At 52.1% G+C, this 19526-nt stretch overlaps 7 protein-coding genes across 7 annotated transcripts; 4 read left to right on the top strand and 3 right to left on the bottom strand.

Moving 5' to 3' along the window:
• Positions 1 to 1854: 1854 nt before the first annotated feature.
• Triagg1_2619 (uncharacterized protein) lies at positions 1855 to 3702 on the top strand (the record flags this gene model as incomplete). Its single annotated transcript, XM_062896821.1, has 2 exons — positions 1855 to 3042; positions 3100 to 3702. The coding sequence occupies 2 exons, from the start codon at positions 1855 to 1857 to the stop codon at positions 3700 to 3702; spliced, it is 1791 nt and encodes a 596-aa protein (XP_062758236.1).
• Positions 3703 to 4069: 367 nt separating this feature from the next.
• Positions 4070 to 4922, bottom strand: Triagg1_2618 (uncharacterized protein; the record flags this gene model as incomplete). Its single annotated transcript, XM_062896819.1, has 3 exons — positions 4070 to 4220; positions 4290 to 4798; positions 4854 to 4922. 3 exons carry the CDS (start codon positions 4920 to 4922, stop codon positions 4070 to 4072), a joined length of 729 nt encoding a protein of 242 aa, XP_062758235.1.
• Positions 4923 to 5606: 684 nt separating this feature from the next.
• Positions 5607 to 7827, top strand: Triagg1_2617 (uncharacterized protein; the record flags this gene model as incomplete). Its single annotated transcript, XM_062896818.1, has 4 exons — positions 5607 to 5627; positions 5862 to 6030; positions 6090 to 6226; positions 6292 to 7827. 4 exons carry the CDS (start codon positions 5607 to 5609, stop codon positions 7825 to 7827), a joined length of 1863 nt encoding a protein of 620 aa, XP_062758234.1.
• A 656-nt stretch (positions 7828 to 8483) lies between these two features.
• Positions 8484 to 9358, bottom strand: Triagg1_2616 (uncharacterized protein; the record flags this gene model as incomplete). Its single annotated transcript, XM_062896817.1, has 3 exons — positions 8484 to 8590; positions 8673 to 8838; positions 8957 to 9358. 3 exons carry the CDS (start codon positions 9356 to 9358, stop codon positions 8484 to 8486), a joined length of 675 nt encoding a protein of 224 aa, XP_062758233.1.
• A 2181-nt stretch (positions 9359 to 11539) lies between these two features.
• Triagg1_2615 (uncharacterized protein) lies at positions 11540 to 13073 on the bottom strand (the record flags this gene model as incomplete). Its single annotated transcript, XM_062896816.1, has 5 exons — positions 11540 to 11645; positions 11700 to 12077; positions 12373 to 12408; positions 12530 to 12891; positions 13017 to 13073. 5 exons carry the CDS (start codon positions 13071 to 13073, stop codon positions 11540 to 11542), a joined length of 939 nt encoding a protein of 312 aa, XP_062758232.1.
• Positions 13074 to 14363: 1290 nt separating this feature from the next.
• On the top strand, positions 14364 to 15448 carry Triagg1_2614 (transcriptional regulator family: SRF-type; the record flags this gene model as incomplete). Its single annotated transcript, XM_062896815.1, has 3 exons — positions 14364 to 14609; positions 14858 to 14992; positions 15161 to 15448. The coding sequence occupies 3 exons, from the start codon at positions 14364 to 14366 to the stop codon at positions 15446 to 15448; spliced, it is 669 nt and encodes a 222-aa protein (XP_062758231.1).
• A 3197-nt stretch (positions 15449 to 18645) lies between these two features.
• On the top strand, positions 18646 to 19163 carry Triagg1_2613 (uncharacterized protein; the record flags this gene model as incomplete). Its single annotated transcript, XM_062896814.1, has 2 exons — positions 18646 to 19002; positions 19068 to 19163. The coding sequence occupies 2 exons, from the start codon at positions 18646 to 18648 to the stop codon at positions 19161 to 19163; spliced, it is 453 nt and encodes a 150-aa protein (XP_062758230.1).
• Between the last annotated feature and the right edge of the window lie 363 nt (positions 19164 to 19526).

Genomic DNA, 19526 nt, shown 5'->3' with positions numbered 1-19526 from the left:
TGTGGCAGACTTGTACGGTCTTGACATTTGAGAATCAGGGTCCCAATGCTTAGCTCTAGAGCCAAGCCTGACTGCCTTTACGACCCTCTCCGTACTAATAAACAACAACAACAGGCGGTTGCAGCCAACGCTGAAGATGTCAATTTCGGAGGTGGAATTATGACCACGGACATTACTAATGAAACCCACCGCAAAGGAAGAATATGCTACTGCTACTAACTAGTACGAGTACATGATGGCTCTTGGGTTTGGACGACACCCAACGCCATTGGCGACGGACTTTGATCAACTTCCCACTCCCGCTGTGTGTTATTTCTTCTAGCCAACATCTCGCGTTCCTCGAGGCGGCCGGCTACTGGAAGCCTTCCAGAGCCTTCTCCGCCAGAGCGCGTAGCCGAAATAAGACCCGGCCCAAGTTCCAGGGATGGATGACACGAGCAGATCTAGCCGCTGCCACCGCTCTCTCGTTGCGAAAGGGGATTGTCGTCGTTTCTTTCTGTTGCTTGCTATTTTTAAACCGCCCGCCCATCGCACTCCTTACCGAGTTCAAACGAGCAAAAAGCTTGTTGAGGCCTGCGAGCATGTGCGTCCAGACGACCTAACAGCTCCTTGGCATTGCGGCGCAGAACGTGTTTCGAAATGAGCCTCCACCCCAGGCGGCGGGATACATATCAGATCTCTCGCAATAGCTCACGGAGAACGGAGGAGTCCGCACAAAGTCCGGAGTGCCTGCATGAGCGTACGAGTACTACTAGGTACTACTAACTGTAAGAGCAGGGGAGGCGGGGATCTCGCATGTACTACATGCTCGTACGCGCTCGTGCTGGCGCCCCAAGTCTGGCTGCGGCTGGACGGGCCCTCAACCCAAGACATCCAACCTCTCGTGTGTGAGAGACAGAGACTGCGTCTTTGGGGGCGCGTGGCACCAGGGCTCCCCAATCCTGGGTACAACGCCCATGAGGGATGCGAGCGTCAGCATCGCGCGTCATCATTTCAACGTGGGCTCTCGTCCATCCAGAGTTTGTGTTGGAGGCACAGCCCTAAAAGCTACGTCTCAGGTTGAAGCACGGTGGAAGATCCTGCCGGAGCCAGCGTAGCATTACGGAGCTCAAAGGGAGATTAACGGACAGGCATGGCGATCCTCCAGAGCCAACCAATAGGTCGACAGGCCTTGTGCTAAGCTGAGGCTGACTGCGTCGACATGCTACCCGGCACTCATCGTTTGGCGACAGGATAAAGAAGGGAAATGGAGGCCATGGATGCGTGAATCTGGTTGGATCGTCATTATTGCCAGTAGACGCTCGTAATGCTGGGCCTTTGTCGTTCTCGTTCGTGGTGTACTGCGTTGATGGCTTGACGAGTACCCTATCATTGCTCAGCTTCCATTGCCAACACGGAGGGCGCTCTGTAAATCGCCGGACTCTGTACATCACCGAACACGAGCAAATGAGGGAAAATGCTGGACAGAATCTATGGCTGTCGGAGACAAGGAATTCATTTGAGAGTTTATTCAATGCAGTCAAGTATCTGTAACTGCTACTCCCAGACTGCAACGTTGTGTCTGTAGTTTATACTCCAATAAATGGAACACACATTGAGGCTCAAGCGCCCACCAAAGTCCCCTGTAGAGATCTGCCATCGCCTGCGCCACATCTGCCGATCAGGTAAGCTAGGATACTGCGCCATGCATCATCCACACGCGCTGGTTGTTTGGGCGTTCACGATAGACTTCAACGTCAATGCATCTCACTCAGCTCATAGCGAAAACGCCAGCAACCAGGCATCGCAGCGGAGGAAAACAAAGATACGACGGATCAACACACGCCGCCGACAGGGCGCGGCAACTGCCCAGCCATGTCTGAAAAACCGAAGCCCAACAAGAGCATCCTATCATACTTCCAGCCGTCCTCTCAGCAAACACCATCGTCACAGCGGTCTTCACGCCTATCATCAATCCACGGCTCGTCGCCGCCTGCTCCATCTTCGCCGCTCAGCTACAAGGCTACCCCTGTTGCGAGAAGGGTGGCACCTTTGGAAATTGGCGCCTCCGATGACGATGCTAGCGATGGCGGCTTCTCAGATGACTCTCTAGAAGACCTCTCCGCTCTCCTTGGGCGAGGACGACCTAAGCCTGTGGCTTCATCATTTGACACCCCCAGGGCCAAGAGGACGGCAGCGATGCCTTTCGTATCGCCCGCCAAAGGTGCACTGAAGCACAAATTTGACCTAAAGGCCCTGGCCAAGGATGCTCGTCTGGACAATGCCCTAAATGCAAGCTCATTAAAGGCAAAGGCCTCTACAGGCGCCGCAAGACCTCCATCCCCAACAAGAGGAGAATCATTTGACCTTGCCTTTGCTGATATTGTCAAAGAAAAGAGCGGGCAAGATGCTCACAAGGTCATCAGAGCGGTCCAGCGGGCGGAGCCAATTCAGTCTCAAAGTCGATATTGTTTCTTCGATATAGACTACAAAGTCCCCCCAAGCTCGCCTGTTCCAAAGCTTGCGTCGCCATGGACCTTGCTAACTCAAGGAAACTCGGCAGCAAGGGAACGGAATCTCACTTCTGGTGTTCCTCAAAGCATTCTAGCCAAGAGCGGTGGACTGCCGGATTCTCTGTTCAAGTGGATACTGGATGAGCTGTGCATTGAGAGATCATCTCTTATCCGACGTGAATATTGTCACATTATTCATGAGTGCCCCAATCAAGTTGAACGGCTTCTAACACCTGAGCGGCTGGAGGAGCTCTTCCTGAGACTCGGAGCTGGCGATGACGTCAAATTTCGAGACTCTGAGATCGCAATCTCCAAACTAACCAATGAACCATATCAAGATCGTGACTGGTCAAATCTGGAGTCTTTTTTTACGCTTCTGGGCATGGTCTCAGGCCACTTGTCGGCTGCGTCCGCCATTTACGCATCACATGCTCTACTTCGGATGTCCATGGACAAGCTGTTGATTTACAACATTGACCTATTGACGGCGTACCAAGACGCGATCCAAAGTCTAGTTAATGCAATCCCCAGCTCATCATGGGACTCATTCGTAAGTATAGATTCTCAGCCTACCTACATGACCACTTTCGAATACTAATCTCCTCAGTGCGGCGATGCATGCTCAATTTTGCAAGCGACTATCAAAGCCCAGCACATCAGAGTCAATGCGTTGCAATGCCTATCCATCCGCAATAATAGGACACACGACGTCCGGAGGAGACTGGCCATTTCGTTCTTGTTTGACGACCCTAGCCTTGGCCGTCAACATCCTGAAAATGTTTTCACAGTTAGACATGCTATTGACCGCCTTGACAAAGACGACTTCAGCATCACACCCCGAACCGATTTCGCGGAACTCAAAGCCATGGTAATCATCCTGGATATCGCCGTTGACGATGGAAGCCCGCCAGAGTTGAGCAGTCTAGAGGCCGAAGAACAGTTCAACCAAGACATCGATGAGCTCGCCGCAAAGCTCAGGGAGATTTGGCGCAAGATCAACGACGCGGGCATGAAAATCACGCGGACAGAGGCGAAAAGCGTCGTCGAGTGGGTTCAGCAACGTTTGTCTAACACGGTCCGCACGCGTAGAAAGCTGAAGAAGAGCATATTCGACCTTCCCGGTCACGAGGATCTGGCGTCCCTGCCGAAGCAGCAGGAGTACATGGCCAAGTTTTTCCAAAAGATACCCAAGCCACAAGGCGAGAAGTGATACGAGAACTTTGGCTTAGCTGTCAAACTTTTGGTACATGGTGACGTGGCTATATGCGTTTGCAGATTTTGAACAGGGCGTTTTGCGTTTTTTTTTTTTGGGATAATACGTCGGGGGAGCATACCAGCGTGAGAACTTGCTTAACTGGAGATGTAGAGTTCAAGAAAGCTTTGTTGTAGTGAATTATGATACAACTTCTAAACTAGGAAAAAAGCGCAGACTAATTCGACGAAATGCATGCCTCAGTTTCTTTTCAGACGTGACGGCCCTCTACTCTGCCCTTCATCTCACTCTCCATCGTTTCCCTCTTTTCCCAGTGTAAAGGTAATAAGATACAGCTGCCAAGTAAATTATGGGGGAGGCGAGTCTAGTCGTAGTATTTGCGGTTGGGGTTCTTTCCGAACAGGTTCTCTCGCACGGCCGGCGCCGCGGCATACTCCAGCAGCTGCAGCCGGGCCTCTAGGGTGTTGTCAATGTCAATCTTTCCCTTTCCGCCTAGGATGATGACGCCGCCGGCACTGTGGTTTTCCAAAAGTCAATAAACGAGCCCAAATTTCACGGTCATCAATGGTCTTGTTGCAACGTACATTCCGTCGTCCAGGGGGTTGGACTCATCAATTGTCGCCGAGACGTCCTGGCCAGCCTCCTTCTTGTATTCCTTGGCTGCCTCCTCAATGGCCTTCTTGACGGCATCGTAATCGGATTTCTTGGCGCGGAGCTGCAACTCGGGCTCGTTCATGGCGTAAAAGCCCTCGAGCACAAGGCCGTTGAGCGTCTTCTGGTACTTGGCCTTGTCCTTGACGCCCGTGGCCAGCTGGTTCCGGGCCTCGTCGAAGATGTTGTCGAGCAGCTCCTGGCGGGCGCCGAGGACCTTGAGCCGTGTCTTGTTGGCGACGGTCGACCGGGTGATTTGCTGGGACATGGTGGCCTGCTTGAACTTCTTTTCGTACTGGGTATCGATGGAGTCGGTCTCCTGGCGGACGAGCTTTGACTTTTCGATTTCGAACTCCTCGTTGGCCTTGATCTCGATCTCGCGGGCCTTTTCCATGGCTTCCTGCTTGATGAAGGCCGTCATCTTGCGGAGCTCATTGTCGACCTGTCGCCGGGGGAGGGCCCTGGTCAGCATTTCATCACTTCGAAGGCGCAGATACCAAAGCAGAGGGATGGCGGGCGGCTTGGAGAGCACTTGCCTGTGCGTCGGATAAGGCGTGTTGCGACATCTTGGGTGCTAGGCGGGGGGGGGGGGATATCGGGAGCAAGAGGGACGACGAATTGCGAATGGGATCACTGCAGCAAGGCCTGTGAGGGATCGGTTGGCCTGTGCCTTGAGCGCTGTGGACGAGGTGACGGGGAGAGTTGGGCGAGAGTCTGGAGCCGAAGCTTTGGGTTGGTTTGAGTGAGGGATGAAGCGTAATATCTCGGAGCTGTGATGCTTGCTTGGATGCAGTGGAGCAGCAGTGCCAGAGTTGCGCTACTACTAGCAGGTCTAGTACAGGTAAGCTGAGAGCGCTGGCTCGCACCTACTTCTGGGGCCGCGACTGCGCACCGCCACAGCTTTGTCTACTGGAACGGGTCGCTTGGTACGAGCGCGGAGCAATATCGCTGCTTCTCGGGAAGAGTGTGCGGCGGGAAATTATTGTATTTTTGGTAATTGTATTGTAATTAGACGATACCTGTGTATGTAATGTACTAGCAACAAAGGTACACAGAGGCATGTGGTTGAAATTCATTCAGATGACTCTACATGAGGTTCTATGCTACCTTAGGTCAGGCAGGTACCTTATGTTTCCTCTCTTTGTTTCACCAGCCACCAATACGAGTACGGATATACAGGGACCTTGCTGAAACATCAGGGAAATGGCAATGACGAGTGTCACCTGACCTCATGTGACGGCTCCAGCCACATGAGCTCCCAGACTCTCTTGGTAGGCCTACATGCACCTCGATGCAGCTCAGCTCCATTCGCATACCGCTTGACGTCGTCAGGTGGCTCTGCATGTTTTATTGAGCGCCAACGCAGTTCTCTGCACGCTGCCTCGTCGGGCCCCAGCTGATCTAGTCTCGCAATCCAGGCGAATTACTTGCTGCGTTTGCGACCATAACCGTGATTTGGGGGGCCGGCACCTTCAACCGACAACGACAAGCCTTCACGTCTATAGAAGCCTTACCTTTCCCTACTAGACCAAGTGCCGGACTGCGCTCGACTCGAACCCGATCAGTACCGCTATACCCTCGCTGACGGAAGCGGCGGCTGCACAGAGCTGGAGAAAACCGCCTCTGTTCTATCGACGATCCGAGCCACGAGTAGGGAGGGAAACAAGGGTGGAAGTTAGCTTGAGCTCGCGGCGTTTGACACCAGCTTGTTCCTTGGCCGTCCAAACCTATAGCGCTGCCCAACTACCAGCACCCTTTCCTATGCGACGACCAAGCGCGCTCTTATTCACATCTACCGGTGGATGACCACAGGCCTGGAGACGGTGTTATGGGGCCTATTGGGAACATCTCCCCGGGAGGGAGCATAGCTGTATGCACGCACTCGACGCAAAGGAGAGAGACATTTGGGCTGGTGCGCTTGCTAACACTTGGTAGCTAGGAATTCTCGTTGGCCTGATCTCGACTAGTGTTCAAAGTCTAGGCCTCACCCTGCAGCGAAAATCACACATATTGGAGGACGAAAAGGGGCCGCACGATGTTCGTCGCCCGCCGTATCGGAGGAGGAGGTGGCAGTTGGGCATGGCCATGTTTGTCATTGCGAATATCCTAGGGAGCAGCATCCAGATCTCGACGCTGCCGCTGCCCGTCCTCTCGACGCTTCAGGCCGCGGGCTTGGTGTTCAATTCGATATGCGCGACGCTCATCCTCAGCGAGCCCTTTACGCGATGGTCGCTCTGCGGCACTCTGCTCGTTAGCAGCGGCGCGGTTTTAATCGCCATCTTCGGTGCTATCCCATCTCCAGCCCACGAGCTGGATGAGCTGCTGGAGCTGCTAGCCCGAAAGCCCTTTATTGTCTGGATGATACTGCAGGCGCTGTTTGTCGTGTCGTTTGCGATTGTTACGGATGTTACCAGCAGCCTCTCCAGCCTGTCTCACAATGCCAGATTCCGCCTAATCCGTGGCATAAGCTACGGCGTCATCAGCGGAGACCTTTCAGCACACTCGCTGCTCTTTGCGAAATCCGCCGTCGAGCTTCTCATCAAGACGATAGGTGGCAAGAACCAGTTCCTTCGCTGGCAATCTTGGGCCATTGTCATGGGACTCGTTTCTCTCGCACTCTGCCAGTTGTACTATCTTCATCGCGGCTTGAAGCTGGTTTCTACATCTGTCCTATACCCTCTTGTTTTCTGCGTATACAACATCATTGCCATCCTCGATGGCCTAATTTATTTCAACCAGACGAGCCTCATCTCGACGAGCGACGCCTGTCTCATCACCTTGGGGACAGTCATCTTGCTCTCGGGAGTTCTAGCGCTATCATGGCGGCTGAGCGACGAACAGCACGCCCCAGCAGTCGGTCAGTCCTCGTTGGCTCCTGGCCTGGGGCTCGTAGACGATACTGAAGGCGAAGAAGAATCACTAATGGGCCCAGAAGCCGCAGTTGAGGTTGACGAAGAGCTGCCTTCCACGACTTACCAGACCTTCCCCGTGATGCACGGTGACACCACTCCGCTGACGCCGACACGCAAGAAGAGTTTGGGTTGGGTAGAGCGGGCTGAAATCTGGGGCGAGTTGCAAGACCAGGATGAACCTACGTCGCCAATGCGCTCAACCACGTTCCCAACAAGGACCGAATCATCGCCACTGTTGCCCCAAGTCAGGAGGGCGATGAGTGGCGTCAGCGTTACAGGTCAGGCTGGTCCAAGCGCAGATGTTTCACCTCGGAAATTCGCCCGCCGGCGGAGGAAGAGCACTGGGTTCCCCGGGTTGGTTGCGCGGCGCAATCTTCGCAGGGACTCTGCATTTTCAGAAACACTGGGCGGCATACTCTCGCTGAACTGGCTGAGACGCAACAGCAGCCGTGCCTCGATAAGCGGCGGTAACAGAAACGAAAACGACTCACCACATCAAAATTATAGAGACGAGCCAGAAGCGGGTTCGGATGGCAGGGCCAACGACTCAAATGTATGAGCTAAAGAAGGAAGAGCGAGCGAAAAAAAAGAAGAAGAGAGGTATTACAATGCATGTGATTGTGATTTCGATTTGGAGGCATATTTAGACTATTAATTATTCATTGGGGATTTGGCGGGAGCAGCAGCGTGCTGGGGGTCTTTGAAGTTGCGATTTTTCTTGGAGATTGAAGGGGACCCGGTGATGGCCTTTTTTTTCTTTTCGTTTCTTTGCTTCATCACACTATACCAAGATGGAAATCTATTGTTCATGGCAGGTTTGCACCGCACTAGATGCTTGCATGCGACTTGTAGGAGGAATCTGGAGTCATTCTGTGTTGTGTTTTATTCCCTTATCTCTGTTTTCATTCCAGTGGGTTTGACCACTCACAACATGTATTTCTATCGCATTGAGGCATCAAAAACAAAATTTTTTTTGCATGGGAGCGAATGACAACCATCATTCCACTTAAGAGAAAGAAAAAAGGAATCTTGATTAAAAGGTATTTGGAGTATTGGACCAGAGAAAAAAGCAGGACTTTGCAACGCTATAAACTAGGGGCATAACAAAACATGATATTGAGCCTCAAATAAAGGGGGTTTTGACTTTTTATAACCGTGACTATATAATTTTTGAAACATTGTCTTTTTTTTTTTGCTTGTTTAGTTTTTCATAATTTACAGACGGCCGTAGTCGCGCTTCTGATCGATGATGTAGTAACGCTCCTTTTCCTTGCGCTCTTTAAGGAGACAGGCTATGGCAAGGACAAGGAGGGCATCGATGCCTATACGGAGGGGGGGAAATGTATGTTAGTCATTCGAATTGCATGAAAAAAAAAGGGGGGGGGGGGGGGGGGTTTGACGTACCGACCATGCCGAAGCAGGCGGTGAAGAGGTCGTTGATGAAGGCGTTGGCGAAGCTGGACATGCTGGTGGAGCATCCTCGGAGGAGAGTGGCCGCGGCTGGGCTGGGACAGACGGAGTCTGTGACGAAGGCGGGAGATGTGCTGTTGAGGTAGCCGCAGCATTGGAACTGAAAGGTGAGTTTGTTAGTGATGGGGTTTTGCATGTTTTGGTGTATTTGAGTTGTGTGTACGTGTAGGTGTATATAAAATGTGAAAAGGTAGGGGGAAAAGGGGGGATATTCATACCGAAGTCTGCAACAACGACTGAACCGACGAATCCTGTGCCGCGTAAATGGGCTCAAACGTCTCCTTGAGCCTCAACGTCATGATCCAGAGGTACAACCCCACGGCGAGGGTGAAGACGCCGCAGACGGTGATCATGTAGCCGCTGATCTTGAGCAGGTTGCGCTTGACGAGGGCCAGGGCGGGGATGGTGAAGACAAAAGTGGCGAGGACGAAGACGGCGTTGACGATGCCCGCGGTGAGGGGGAACTGCTGGTAGATGAGGTGGCGCGTGGCGTCCTGGCCGTCGGTGGGCGTCTTGTCCTTGAGGTTCATGGCGGCGATGGAGAAGCCGAGCTCCATGGCGCCCGAGGCGAGGAAGAGCAGGTTGGCCACGAGGGTGGCGACGAAGACCTTGTCGGGCATGGTTGGTGTTTTGAAAAATTCACTTGATTTGAAGAAGGATGTTTTTGTCGTCGGGGTTCGAGATGTTTTTGACGTCGGGGTTTCTCGTGAGGTTTGTTTTTTGGTGTTTTGTTTGACGGCCGGCGTCCTGGACCTTTCTTCTTCGTCTTTTCAAAATTGAAAACTAGTAAAAAAAAAACAAAAACCAAGACCAAAGCTCGGTTGAATCGAATCGAATCGTATAAAGAAAAAAAAAATTAAAAAGAGAGAAAACGGATGTTGGTTATTTTCGACCTCAACTGCCCGGCAGTTTTACACAATTTCCAACAGCGAGGGTCTGAAAAGAAAATAACCTTGCAACGAAAAGAAACGAAAGAAGAAAGAAAAGAAGAAAAGAATATGGGGTTCAAAGTCACGTACATGCACCAGGCATACAGAAAGAAAGGAAAGGGAAAAAAAAAAGAGAGAAGAGAAAGAAACGACACCAAGAGAAGAAAAGACAAAACTACGCAAGCGCTCGTGAGCAGCAGTCTTGGTCGTTTCCCTCGTGCGAGTCCTCGAACGAGCTGCGTTTCAGGAGCTTCAAGGTGAGGCAGAAGCGGCGGCACGACAGGGGTGGCGGGCCAATCAGAGGGCTGGATTGGGGTCCCGAGTCGCCTGATTGGGGAGTCTTTGGGGGTTCTTGGCTTGTTTGATGAGCAGAGACTGGCTTGTGGGTTGATTGATTGCTTGTCTATGCGGGCGAGGGTGAGTTTTGGGGAGTCAAGATGGTCCAATTTGCTTGTTCATGCTGCTGTTGCTGTTGTTGTAGCTGTAATTGCCATAGTTGCTGGTTGCTCAGATTGAACAAGTGACACTGAATATACATGTACTTGTTAACGTGGACTCTCCATCACCACCACCACCGTCTTCCTCTTCTTCCTCTTCTTCCCCTTCCTCTCAATTTACCGAGCAAGCATTCATATCGCCACGCAATGCGCAGGCAAAAAAAAAAACACATCAAACAGACACAAAACCTCGACGCATCCCGAGCTTCGTTTCACCAGTCGGCTCCAGGGCTACTCCCGCTTCCAAGAATACGAAACCACTACACTACACCTACACGGCCGGTCTCGCTTGGCCACGAGCCCTCACCCTCACCCTCCCCCCTCGTCGCGTCTCGTCTCGTCTCGTCCCCGGCGTGTTTCTTTTTCCTTCTCCCTCTCTCTCCCGTCCTCACATCTCAGGCACCAACTTTTTGTTCTCGCCTGATTTGTTAGGCAAAAACCCTCAGCCAGGCCTGTGAGAATTTGGCCTCGTCCCCATCCCATCTTCGGCAGCTCCCTCGCTTGCCCGATACCTTCGCGCAAATGCGTACTCGTATGCAACAAAGCGCCAGCGCCCGCCCCACAATCTGCGTGCTAAACTTGGATGAAAAAACCAAGCCGTGGGATCGCACTGTACGGGATCCCGCTGGGGGTGGCACAGCCCGTTGCAAAAATAAGAGAGTCCGGGCCCAGCCCAGCTGCAAAGAGACCCTGGCCAGCCAACCGGCAATTGGAGAATCAGGGTGGTCGGGCGAATCCGAACGCAAGCCCCCAGCTCTTTTTCAGCTTTTGCCGGGCAAGACGCGGCCCGTTTTTTATTCTTCTCTCTCTTGCTCTTTCATTGCTGCAAAAACAAAAACAACTGGGCAGCAGAAATCAGGGACTGTGCGCAGTGGCGGCGACGCCTTTGCGTCCGACCGGCTTTGTTCGCCGGTGGAACCATACGATAGGTACCTACTCGTAGAAATGCAAAGGCCCTTTTGAATCCTTTGCCGCACTGTGGCCAGCCCCCTGCTTGCTGTAGCTGCCTAAAATGGTAATGACCCCCATTTCTGCCGCTGCCCCAAGCGTTCTGACAGCCGCTGCGAATATGGCGTGCCTTGGCTGGTGATGAAACGAGAGAGTCTGGTCTGGTCGTTTATATAGATTGCGAGTTACGTGTATCCGAGTATTGTCGTCTCGCGAATCGAGGGCACAGAGCTCCTTCACGTAATCCGACACAATGTCCAGCAGATGTTCTGGCACTGTGTCTGTAACTAACCTTACCTTATTTGCCCGGGAACTCGTCCGGGTACTTGCCTCACCTGTCCACCTCTTACAGTAGGGGGCCGGCCATCGTCCATCTTTTGCTCCGCATCCTTCAAGCAAGGCCGTGCTAGTTCGAGTTCGTGTATTACTAAGGCCCGTCGATAACAAGTCCAAGACGGTGGGCCGCTACAGCTTGGCCCGTGTCCCGTGTCAGCTTGGGGTGGGCATGGGAAGAATATTGGTAGTACCTGTGCCTGTGCGCGTGTGTGTCGAGCCGAGTATCGTAAGTACATGGTGGCATCTCATACACTCGCATGGCTTCAAAGTACCGGCCGGAACGCAGCGCAGACGAGGGTCCAGGGTCTCGCGTCAGGTCAGCCCTCACGCGTCGCTTCCCCGTCCAAAAGGTGAAACCCTGGACCCCATGACTGGCACGAGAGAGCCCGTCCGTGCTGGTTACTGTACAGTACAGGCCTGGAATGGAGCTGATGTGTGCTTTGCAGAGACTCTCATTCTTCTTGTACTTGTCTTGTTCGTCTTGACGGCTTTTTCTCCCACTGCCAGCCCCTCCCAATTTCGCAAACGTCGATGATGGTGCTTGGTAGCCCAGTGCTCGTACAGTAGTGTCAACGGCTCGAGGGCTAGACAAAAGTTCGCCAAGCACAACTGCGGTACCGAGGCTGGCGCTGGTCGAGAGCCATAATGTCATTCATGCAGCAACGCAGGGGCTGCTGCAGCGCGTCTCTTCAACTAATGCGAGTACTCTTACTCGTGCTCGTCGTACCTGTATCGTATCAACGCCGGCCGTACGGAGTATTACTCCCACGTTGTGTGTAGGTCGACAAAGCACGGGTGCGGATACAGTACAGTACAGTACAGTAGAGTACAGTATGAGCGCACCTGGAACCGTTGGACTAAGCCATTGAATTCATGGCAGGGGATACTGTACATAAGCGGCCAGTCTCACCCGGTCAAGCATACCCGTCGTCCCATGTACCCGCGTTGATGCTATCGCCGCTGATATAACAGCACGCCAGCGGATTTTGCACGCGGCAGTGGTAGGGCCACCATCCGCGGGTACATTGATGACGGTCCTGGTGCAACTCCACTGCCTGCTTACTGGAACTAACGCTCGCACCAAGAGGATTCCGGATTCCCCTGCTGCAGAAGGGTGGTCGGCAGATGCAGCAAGACATTCGGAGTGGAGGCTGATGTGTGTCCGAACGCGCTGACGGCCAAAAACACTTGGGCATTGGGATTGGGATTGGGATTGGGATTGGAGGAGCTTGGTGAGAAAAGCACATGGAAGAGGATGACGGTCGAGCCGAGTCCAGCCTCTCGCCCCTGAAGCTTCCATCTCTGGCGCGGGCTGAGGTGGGAAGCAAGCGAGCCAACGGCATCTTGGTCCAGCCATCCACACCCGTTGGTCTGGGTCAAGTGACGGAGGGATGAGATACATGGAGGCCATGGGAAGACAAAGATGCTTGTAAGTTGTACCTGCTAGATAGAACATTGGTTATGGAAAATTTCAAATAAAATTGGCAAGAGGAGCTTTTGGCGCGGGATACGGACCCCGGAAAACCATAGAGTAGGCCTACGAAAAACACTTTGCACGCCTCGCGTACGAGTGAGTGCTCTGTAATACGAGGAGCCAGAAAGTCAATTTCCCCTTCCTCTTGCATCAGCTCCCCTGTGTTTGATCTGTCAGAGCTAGCCGTGATGGAGAGGCGGCGCGAGCGTCCCGTAGATCTCATCACCTTACCTTTACCTTACCTTGTCCCCTAACCTTAGTTGAGCGCATCCCCCAAAGCAAGCTTACACGACCTCTACAGTACTCGTACATGCGCATTTGTCCACCCGGTGGATTGGATTTAAACGTAGAGCGCCGAGGCCACAGAAAAAACCGCTGCTGCAGAGCATCTAGAACTTCCATTTCGTGTCGTCTGCAGCAATGCAATTAGTAATTGGCAGCTGGAGCGTGATTTTCTCACGGCGCACAGTACGGAGCACATGTACATGTCCTTAATCGGCCCATGGGCACCACTGACCCACTGTTTTGTCGAGCCTTGGAAGCGCAAAAGCTGGGAAGGCTGGGAGTCGGCGGATACAGTGTCGAAAATCTAGTAAATAGCACGGTGTGGACTACCCGGATGCTGACTGCCCAGTGGCAGCGGAACTGCCCCCCGCTTTTCTGCCGGGTGCCAAAATTCCAGCCCCCGAGGGCTCGTCGCACGGCTGGCCACTCACATGCAGCGCCGCAGCTATCGCAAAGCCGCGCTATGCCACCCCCGTCATCTCGCAGTCACCCGTCAGGCGATAAGCGCACTAAATGCGGGTGCCAATTGCCGCGGCTGGGGGGTGTGCCGGTTCGGCGGATTGGATTGGATGCTGGCTGTCTGATGCACATGCCCGCGACTCTGCTGAGGTCTCAGTTGTAGCTCGCTCGCAGCCTCGAAATGACATAAAACTGGCACAGGGCTTCTCGGCGCCGTCGAAAAACTTGTTGTTTGTTTCCCCCCTCCCTCTCGGCCTGCAAGCGCCCCGGCACAGCACTAGCGCCGCTAAAACACACTCGCTAACTTGAGAAATTCCAACCATCCCGCGCCTTCTGCCCTTCTGCTCACAGTCTCTGCTCACAGTCCACACGCGCTGCCCACCTGATTCGCACGCACTGCACCGCCACCGTGCGCACCCGCCTCCACTGGCCACTGCCTGCTCCGGCCAGACTCGATCCAGCTCCAGCGCCTCCCAACCAGGACCAGTTCCCTTTTCTTTCCGCCTGTCCTCTCCGCCCAAAAAAAAAACCGCCAGATCCAGTATAGATCCATCGGCACCACGCTCAAAGCAGTATCTCCACCACTCGTTGCCTTTTCCAGCGCCGTGTGATACAAGTCGACGACGATTGGATTCGGATTAGGATTGGCATTGGCATTTTATAGTTGCTGTCGCAGTTGCAACCGCAGACGCTCAACATGGCCGACATCACCGACCAGCACGACCAGACGTCGCCCACGGAGCTCGACGACGCGCACTCGGTGGGCAATGGCAACGCGAACGAGGGCCGCGGCGTCAAGCGACCGCGCCCAGCTGCCGACGACGACGACGACGATGACGAGAAGGGCGGCCGCGAGCGTCGCAAGATTGAGATCAAGTTCATCAGCGACAAGTCTCGCCGCCACATCACCTTTTCCAAGCGCAAGGCGGGCATCATGAAGAAGGTGCGTTTTTTTTTTTGGCCTTGTGCTGGGTCTGGTCTGACTCCAAGTTGCACCGCTTGGCCTTTCCTCCCCCCCCGCGCCTCGACCAACCACGGGAAAACAACTTGTTTTTGTTGCTTTCTATAAAATGTGATTGAGCGGGCGCGCGCGCGGGTCATGGTCGAGATGGGCATCGCCGTCTTTGCTCGCTTTCCGCTCCATCCGAGAAGAACACTCCCGGCTAACCAAGAAAATCTCTCCATTTGCAGGCGTACGAATTGTCCGTCTTGACAGGCACCCAGGTTCTGCTGCTGGTCGTGTCTGAGACGGGCCTGGTTTACACCTTCACCACGCCCAAGCTTCAGCCGCTCGTTACCAAGGCTGAGGGCAAGAATTTGATCCAGGTAAGCACCGCCTTCACGGATGATTTTCTGTTTCTTTCCCATGCGAGCCAGAGCAGATGTGGCCACACGGCTGGCGGCAAATTGGCCGCTTAACACGCTCCTCGCCCCCAACCATCTCTTCTTCCTCTCATCTTGCGGACTCGGATGCTAATCCTCTCTGTCAAACAGGCATGCCTCAACGCACCTGAGCCCACGACGGGCAGCGAAAACGGTGTCGACGGCGGTGACCAGGTCGATTCGCCTGAGGAGCCTCCCAGCCACCTCCCACCGCAGGGCGGCCGTCCAGGCATGCCCCAAAACCCACACATGGGCCCTGGAGGCTATATGCCTCCAAACATGCCCATGGATCCCCAGCAGGCTTTGGCCTACCAGAGCTATGTGCAGCGCAACCAAGGCTACGGCTCTGGCATGCCTCCACAGCCAGGAATGCCCCCCAGCTCTCATCACCAGTCATGAGCAGTACCGTATAAAAAAGAACTCTTGGGGAACAAGATAAAGTTTGAAACCGTTAATACCCTGCTTTCAACAATCTTTGGAGGTGTTGTTCGCGGGCCTTGATCCGTCTCCAGGATGTTGCCGTCACATTTATGCGAGGGTTCCCATTCGGCGTTGATGCTGTGTTGATATGCTTTTCATATCCTTTTTCATCATATTGTGCTTTGCCCCGTTTCCTTTTTTATTTTATTTTATTTTCTCATTGATTTCTCTCAAGTCTTTCCGTTGTTTCAAATTCAGGAGCTACACGAACCCTGACGCCTCTTTCAATTCAGCCGGGGAAGAGAATCTTGTTTGGAGCATTAACAAGACGACAAATGTCTTGCTGCCAAGATGTCGATCCTTTCAATTCTCGACCTGGAAAAAGTTAGAAGCGTTGTTGTACTTGTGGCACCGAGCGTTTCGAAGCGTCGATGGCGTGTGTTAAGGGAGGACTGAGGACTGTATTGATTACAAACAAGAATGGACGTTGGCGGCGGCCTTTTGTGCAAGCATTTTGAACTCTTGTATGCAAGGGTGAGTGCTCTCAGATCCACCTACCAAGGTGGAAGAGTTTCTAGCTTTCGGGTGCGATTCGAGCAAGATGTGGTTTCTTCATGCTGGGCACGGCAATCTCAAGATGGGTTGGTACTTGGGTGGCAGGTCTGGGCAGGTCTGGATTTTGGGAGGCCGGAGGGAGGGGGGAAGGGAAGACGATGGGATGGGGCGGACGATAATGGACACATGAGGGCATGATTGTTGATGGCGGCAAAAATGAGGAAGACATCATATGAATCTGATGAACCTAGCTGGCCAAACAACAGAGAATTTCTCCTTTCTAACTTTGTACACATTAATGAACTTTTTTTGGGAACGTGACTCGTGATTTGCTCGGACCACGTCAGTGCGGCGCATGACTCTCTTTTTGACCAGACGGGCATCGTGTGATCTTCAAAAGGGCCTCTTTGAGGTTAGAACGGGCCAATCCGCAAGATCAAACCAAGTCTAGATAGATCAGCCCTGCAAACCTCTTGAATAGGCAATTTTTTTTGGTCCCGGAGAGGCGGGCCGTTCGGGAAGAGAGGGACCCCTTTGATGCGTGGATTCTTTTTTTTTGTCTTGTCTTTTTTTGTCTAACCCATCCTTTACCTGTTTGCGATTAATGCTGTTTCTCGATTTGGAACAATGGAGTAAGTCTTTTTTTTTTTGTCCACTCCCCTCCTTACTTTCTTTGGCTATCCGCATTTGGGAAGATGAATTGCCATTTTGGGGAGGGAGGAGGAGTGTGATTGGGAGGTTTGTGTTTTTGTTTTTGTGAGGGTGTTTTTTTTTTTTTTTTTTTTTTGTTGGAGGTTTTGGGAGGGTTATTGTTTGGACTTGTTGGGTGGGATGGGTGTTGATTAAGAGTTTTTTTTTTGGGGTGTTGGGAGGGGAGGGTGGCAATTTGGGATGAGGATGGGATTTTTGGAGGTTTGGCAAGGGAGTTGAGAGAGGTGAAGTTTATGGTTTTTGTGTTGGATGGGAGGGAGGGAGAGAATGTGGTGGCTGCGTTTTTTTGACGGTTTGGGTAAGGGAGACGACGGTTTTGTGGAGAGGATGATGGGGTTGACGATACGAGACTCTTTTGACGTGTGAGTTTATCTTTTTTCGGGATAACATGAATCATGTTGGTTATTTTGGCCTGTTATTCGGGGAGGTTGAACGGCTTTGAGGGAATGTTGTGGGCTGTTGAGGCTGATTTGGGGAACGGTGTTGGTTGAAGTGTACGAAGAGTGGAATTTGCACGAGCTGCTGGGATCTTCACGAGGAGGGGTTTGCTACACACTGAGTAGCGAAATCGCCTATGAACAGGGATCTGATGATACGAATGGCTTTTTTTTCTCGTCGTCGCTTGTAATGAAGAGGTGGAATGGCGTTGCTTCTGACGTTACATAAGCGTTTGTTGGATGGCGGTTGGGAAACAATACACGTGACTTTCGTGATGGTATCTTCTAGGTACTTCCTATCAATAGGACAACTTGTTTAAGTGTATGACTCGTCTCTGCATGGTTGAGGATTCTGCGTATCCGAGGAGGATTATTTGGTAATAGCGAGACAACCCCGGAGCTGAGAGTTGTTCTCTCATAGGCGGATATTCGGACGTCTGAGGAATGGTTACTTACTTCCCCAGCTGGTTTGGTAATTGTACATGAGGGGGGCTCACAAGATGTAGAGTGGGAACGGAGTATAGGAAAGGGGACTTGATGCGGAGGTGCCCCTCTGATTAGACTCAGGCCTAAAAGCTCAGTTTATCCCGCTATGGAGCCTATGGACTCAATTAAGAGATACCAGGGTTTTCAGCCATTCTGACAACCCTGTGGGATAGAGATGGCTATTACATGCCCTCATTGATATCTTCATTACGGGAGTAGTTATTCAGAGCTTCTTTAAGTCAGTTATTCAGAACTATAACGATTAATTAGGTGGGTATGTGACTTACACCACCACGTAGTCGTTTTGTAGACACAAGGTACACGAATATACATATTGGACCCTCATTTATCTAATTGCGTGGACCCTCTCTGAGTGGCTATTAGCGTTTGCTAAAGTACAAGAGACTCGGCATCCACCACGGCGTTTTCTGGTGACGATGTATATCGTGAACTCCACTTGATGAGTGACTTTACAAGATTTATTTCCGTCACTGAGATCCTGTTGAAAGACGCCGAAGAAGAATGCTTTTTTATGAAGCATTCGACTGAACATACTATGAGTGAGTGATACTCAAATCGGGCACCTGGAGTGAGAGCTGTGTTTCATGAGGCAAAGAATATGGCCTCCTCAGGTACAGCCTTTTCGGGGCTTCCATGGTTTAGAAAGATGGAACTCAAAAATTACTCCAAGATGGAGACTTTCTTTCCAAATACCTGTTTGACTTCTATAACACTACCTTGCCTAGTATCATGGTATCCATAGTGGCATTTTCGTAGCCAAGGTTTATGCTCCACGCTGCCTCTTATCTATTCAACCGGCATTATATATTCCAGGCTCCTTGCCCATCCCTTCGTCCTCTATTTTCCGTTCTTTCCCCCGCAAATCGTCAAAGTCTTTGTCTCCTTTCGTATTGTTTTGCTTTGAGTGGCCTCCTTTTCTCTACCGATAGTATCAAGCAACTCCCACGATAATCTACCCCTTTCACAATGATGAACATGACTCCAGAGCAGCTGGAGAGGGTCCTCGGGACCTTTGCGAGCGAATTACATCAGCAGATTCGCAAGGAGTCTAGGGCCACAGAAGTCAAACTACGGCACGAGATCCTAGCGAACCAACTTCAAACACAGCATGAGATGATGGAGGTGCAAAAGAAGTTACAACACGAGATGATGGCGATGCAAACGAAAATACGACACCAGTTCCAAGCGATGGAGAAACAAGCCCACCTGGCCGAATTGTCCGAGGAAGCGCTCAACAACAAGCTTGAGGCCCTGACCGAGATGGTCTGTACAATGGAAGAAAGCGTCCCTAAGATTGGTGAGCTGCCATCACCGTTGAATGAGGTTTGTTTCTCTCAGCCCCTTGTAGTCTGGCAAGTATAGACAAGAGTTGATTGATGAGTTCCAAGGAGTCGGATTGGTTCGGGGAAAACACAGCTCTCCGTGAGTGGGCAACTTGGATTCATGATTCATTGCTGGGAGTGTGGCCAGACGAAACGACGTAACCCATTGATGCCTTGTACAAAGTCTTCGACTGGAATACCTTGATACAAGCTCTGCACGATCTCAAGTTGAAGCATGTTCAGAACCGGTTTCCGAAATTACATAATCGCGGAAGGATAGGTAGTTTTCTGGAAACGACCACGTGACTCTGAGCATTGTTGGTCAAAAGACATTTACCCGCTTCCGGCATGGTGCGAGCAGGTTTGAGAAGGTTTTCTAAGACCGGGTGGGCGGAAGTACCGGCTACTTCGAGGTACCTGCGCGAGACAAGATGAGAGTTCCAACCGGTTTCAATATCAAGGCATCACAATTGCTCCATGATTCGATCAATTGTTGTATATTCCTTCGAGGTTTCTCTCCCATGG

Source organism: Trichoderma aggressivum (genome assembly GCF_033847375.1).
Source record: "Trichoderma aggressivum f. europaeum strain CBS 100526 chromosome Unknown scaffold_007, whole genome shotgun sequence".
NCBI lineage: Eukaryota > Fungi > Ascomycota > Sordariomycetes > Hypocreales > Hypocreaceae > Trichoderma > Trichoderma aggressivum.
Note: the sequence above shows the minus strand (reverse complement) of the source record. Positions and strands in the feature narration are given on the sequence as shown.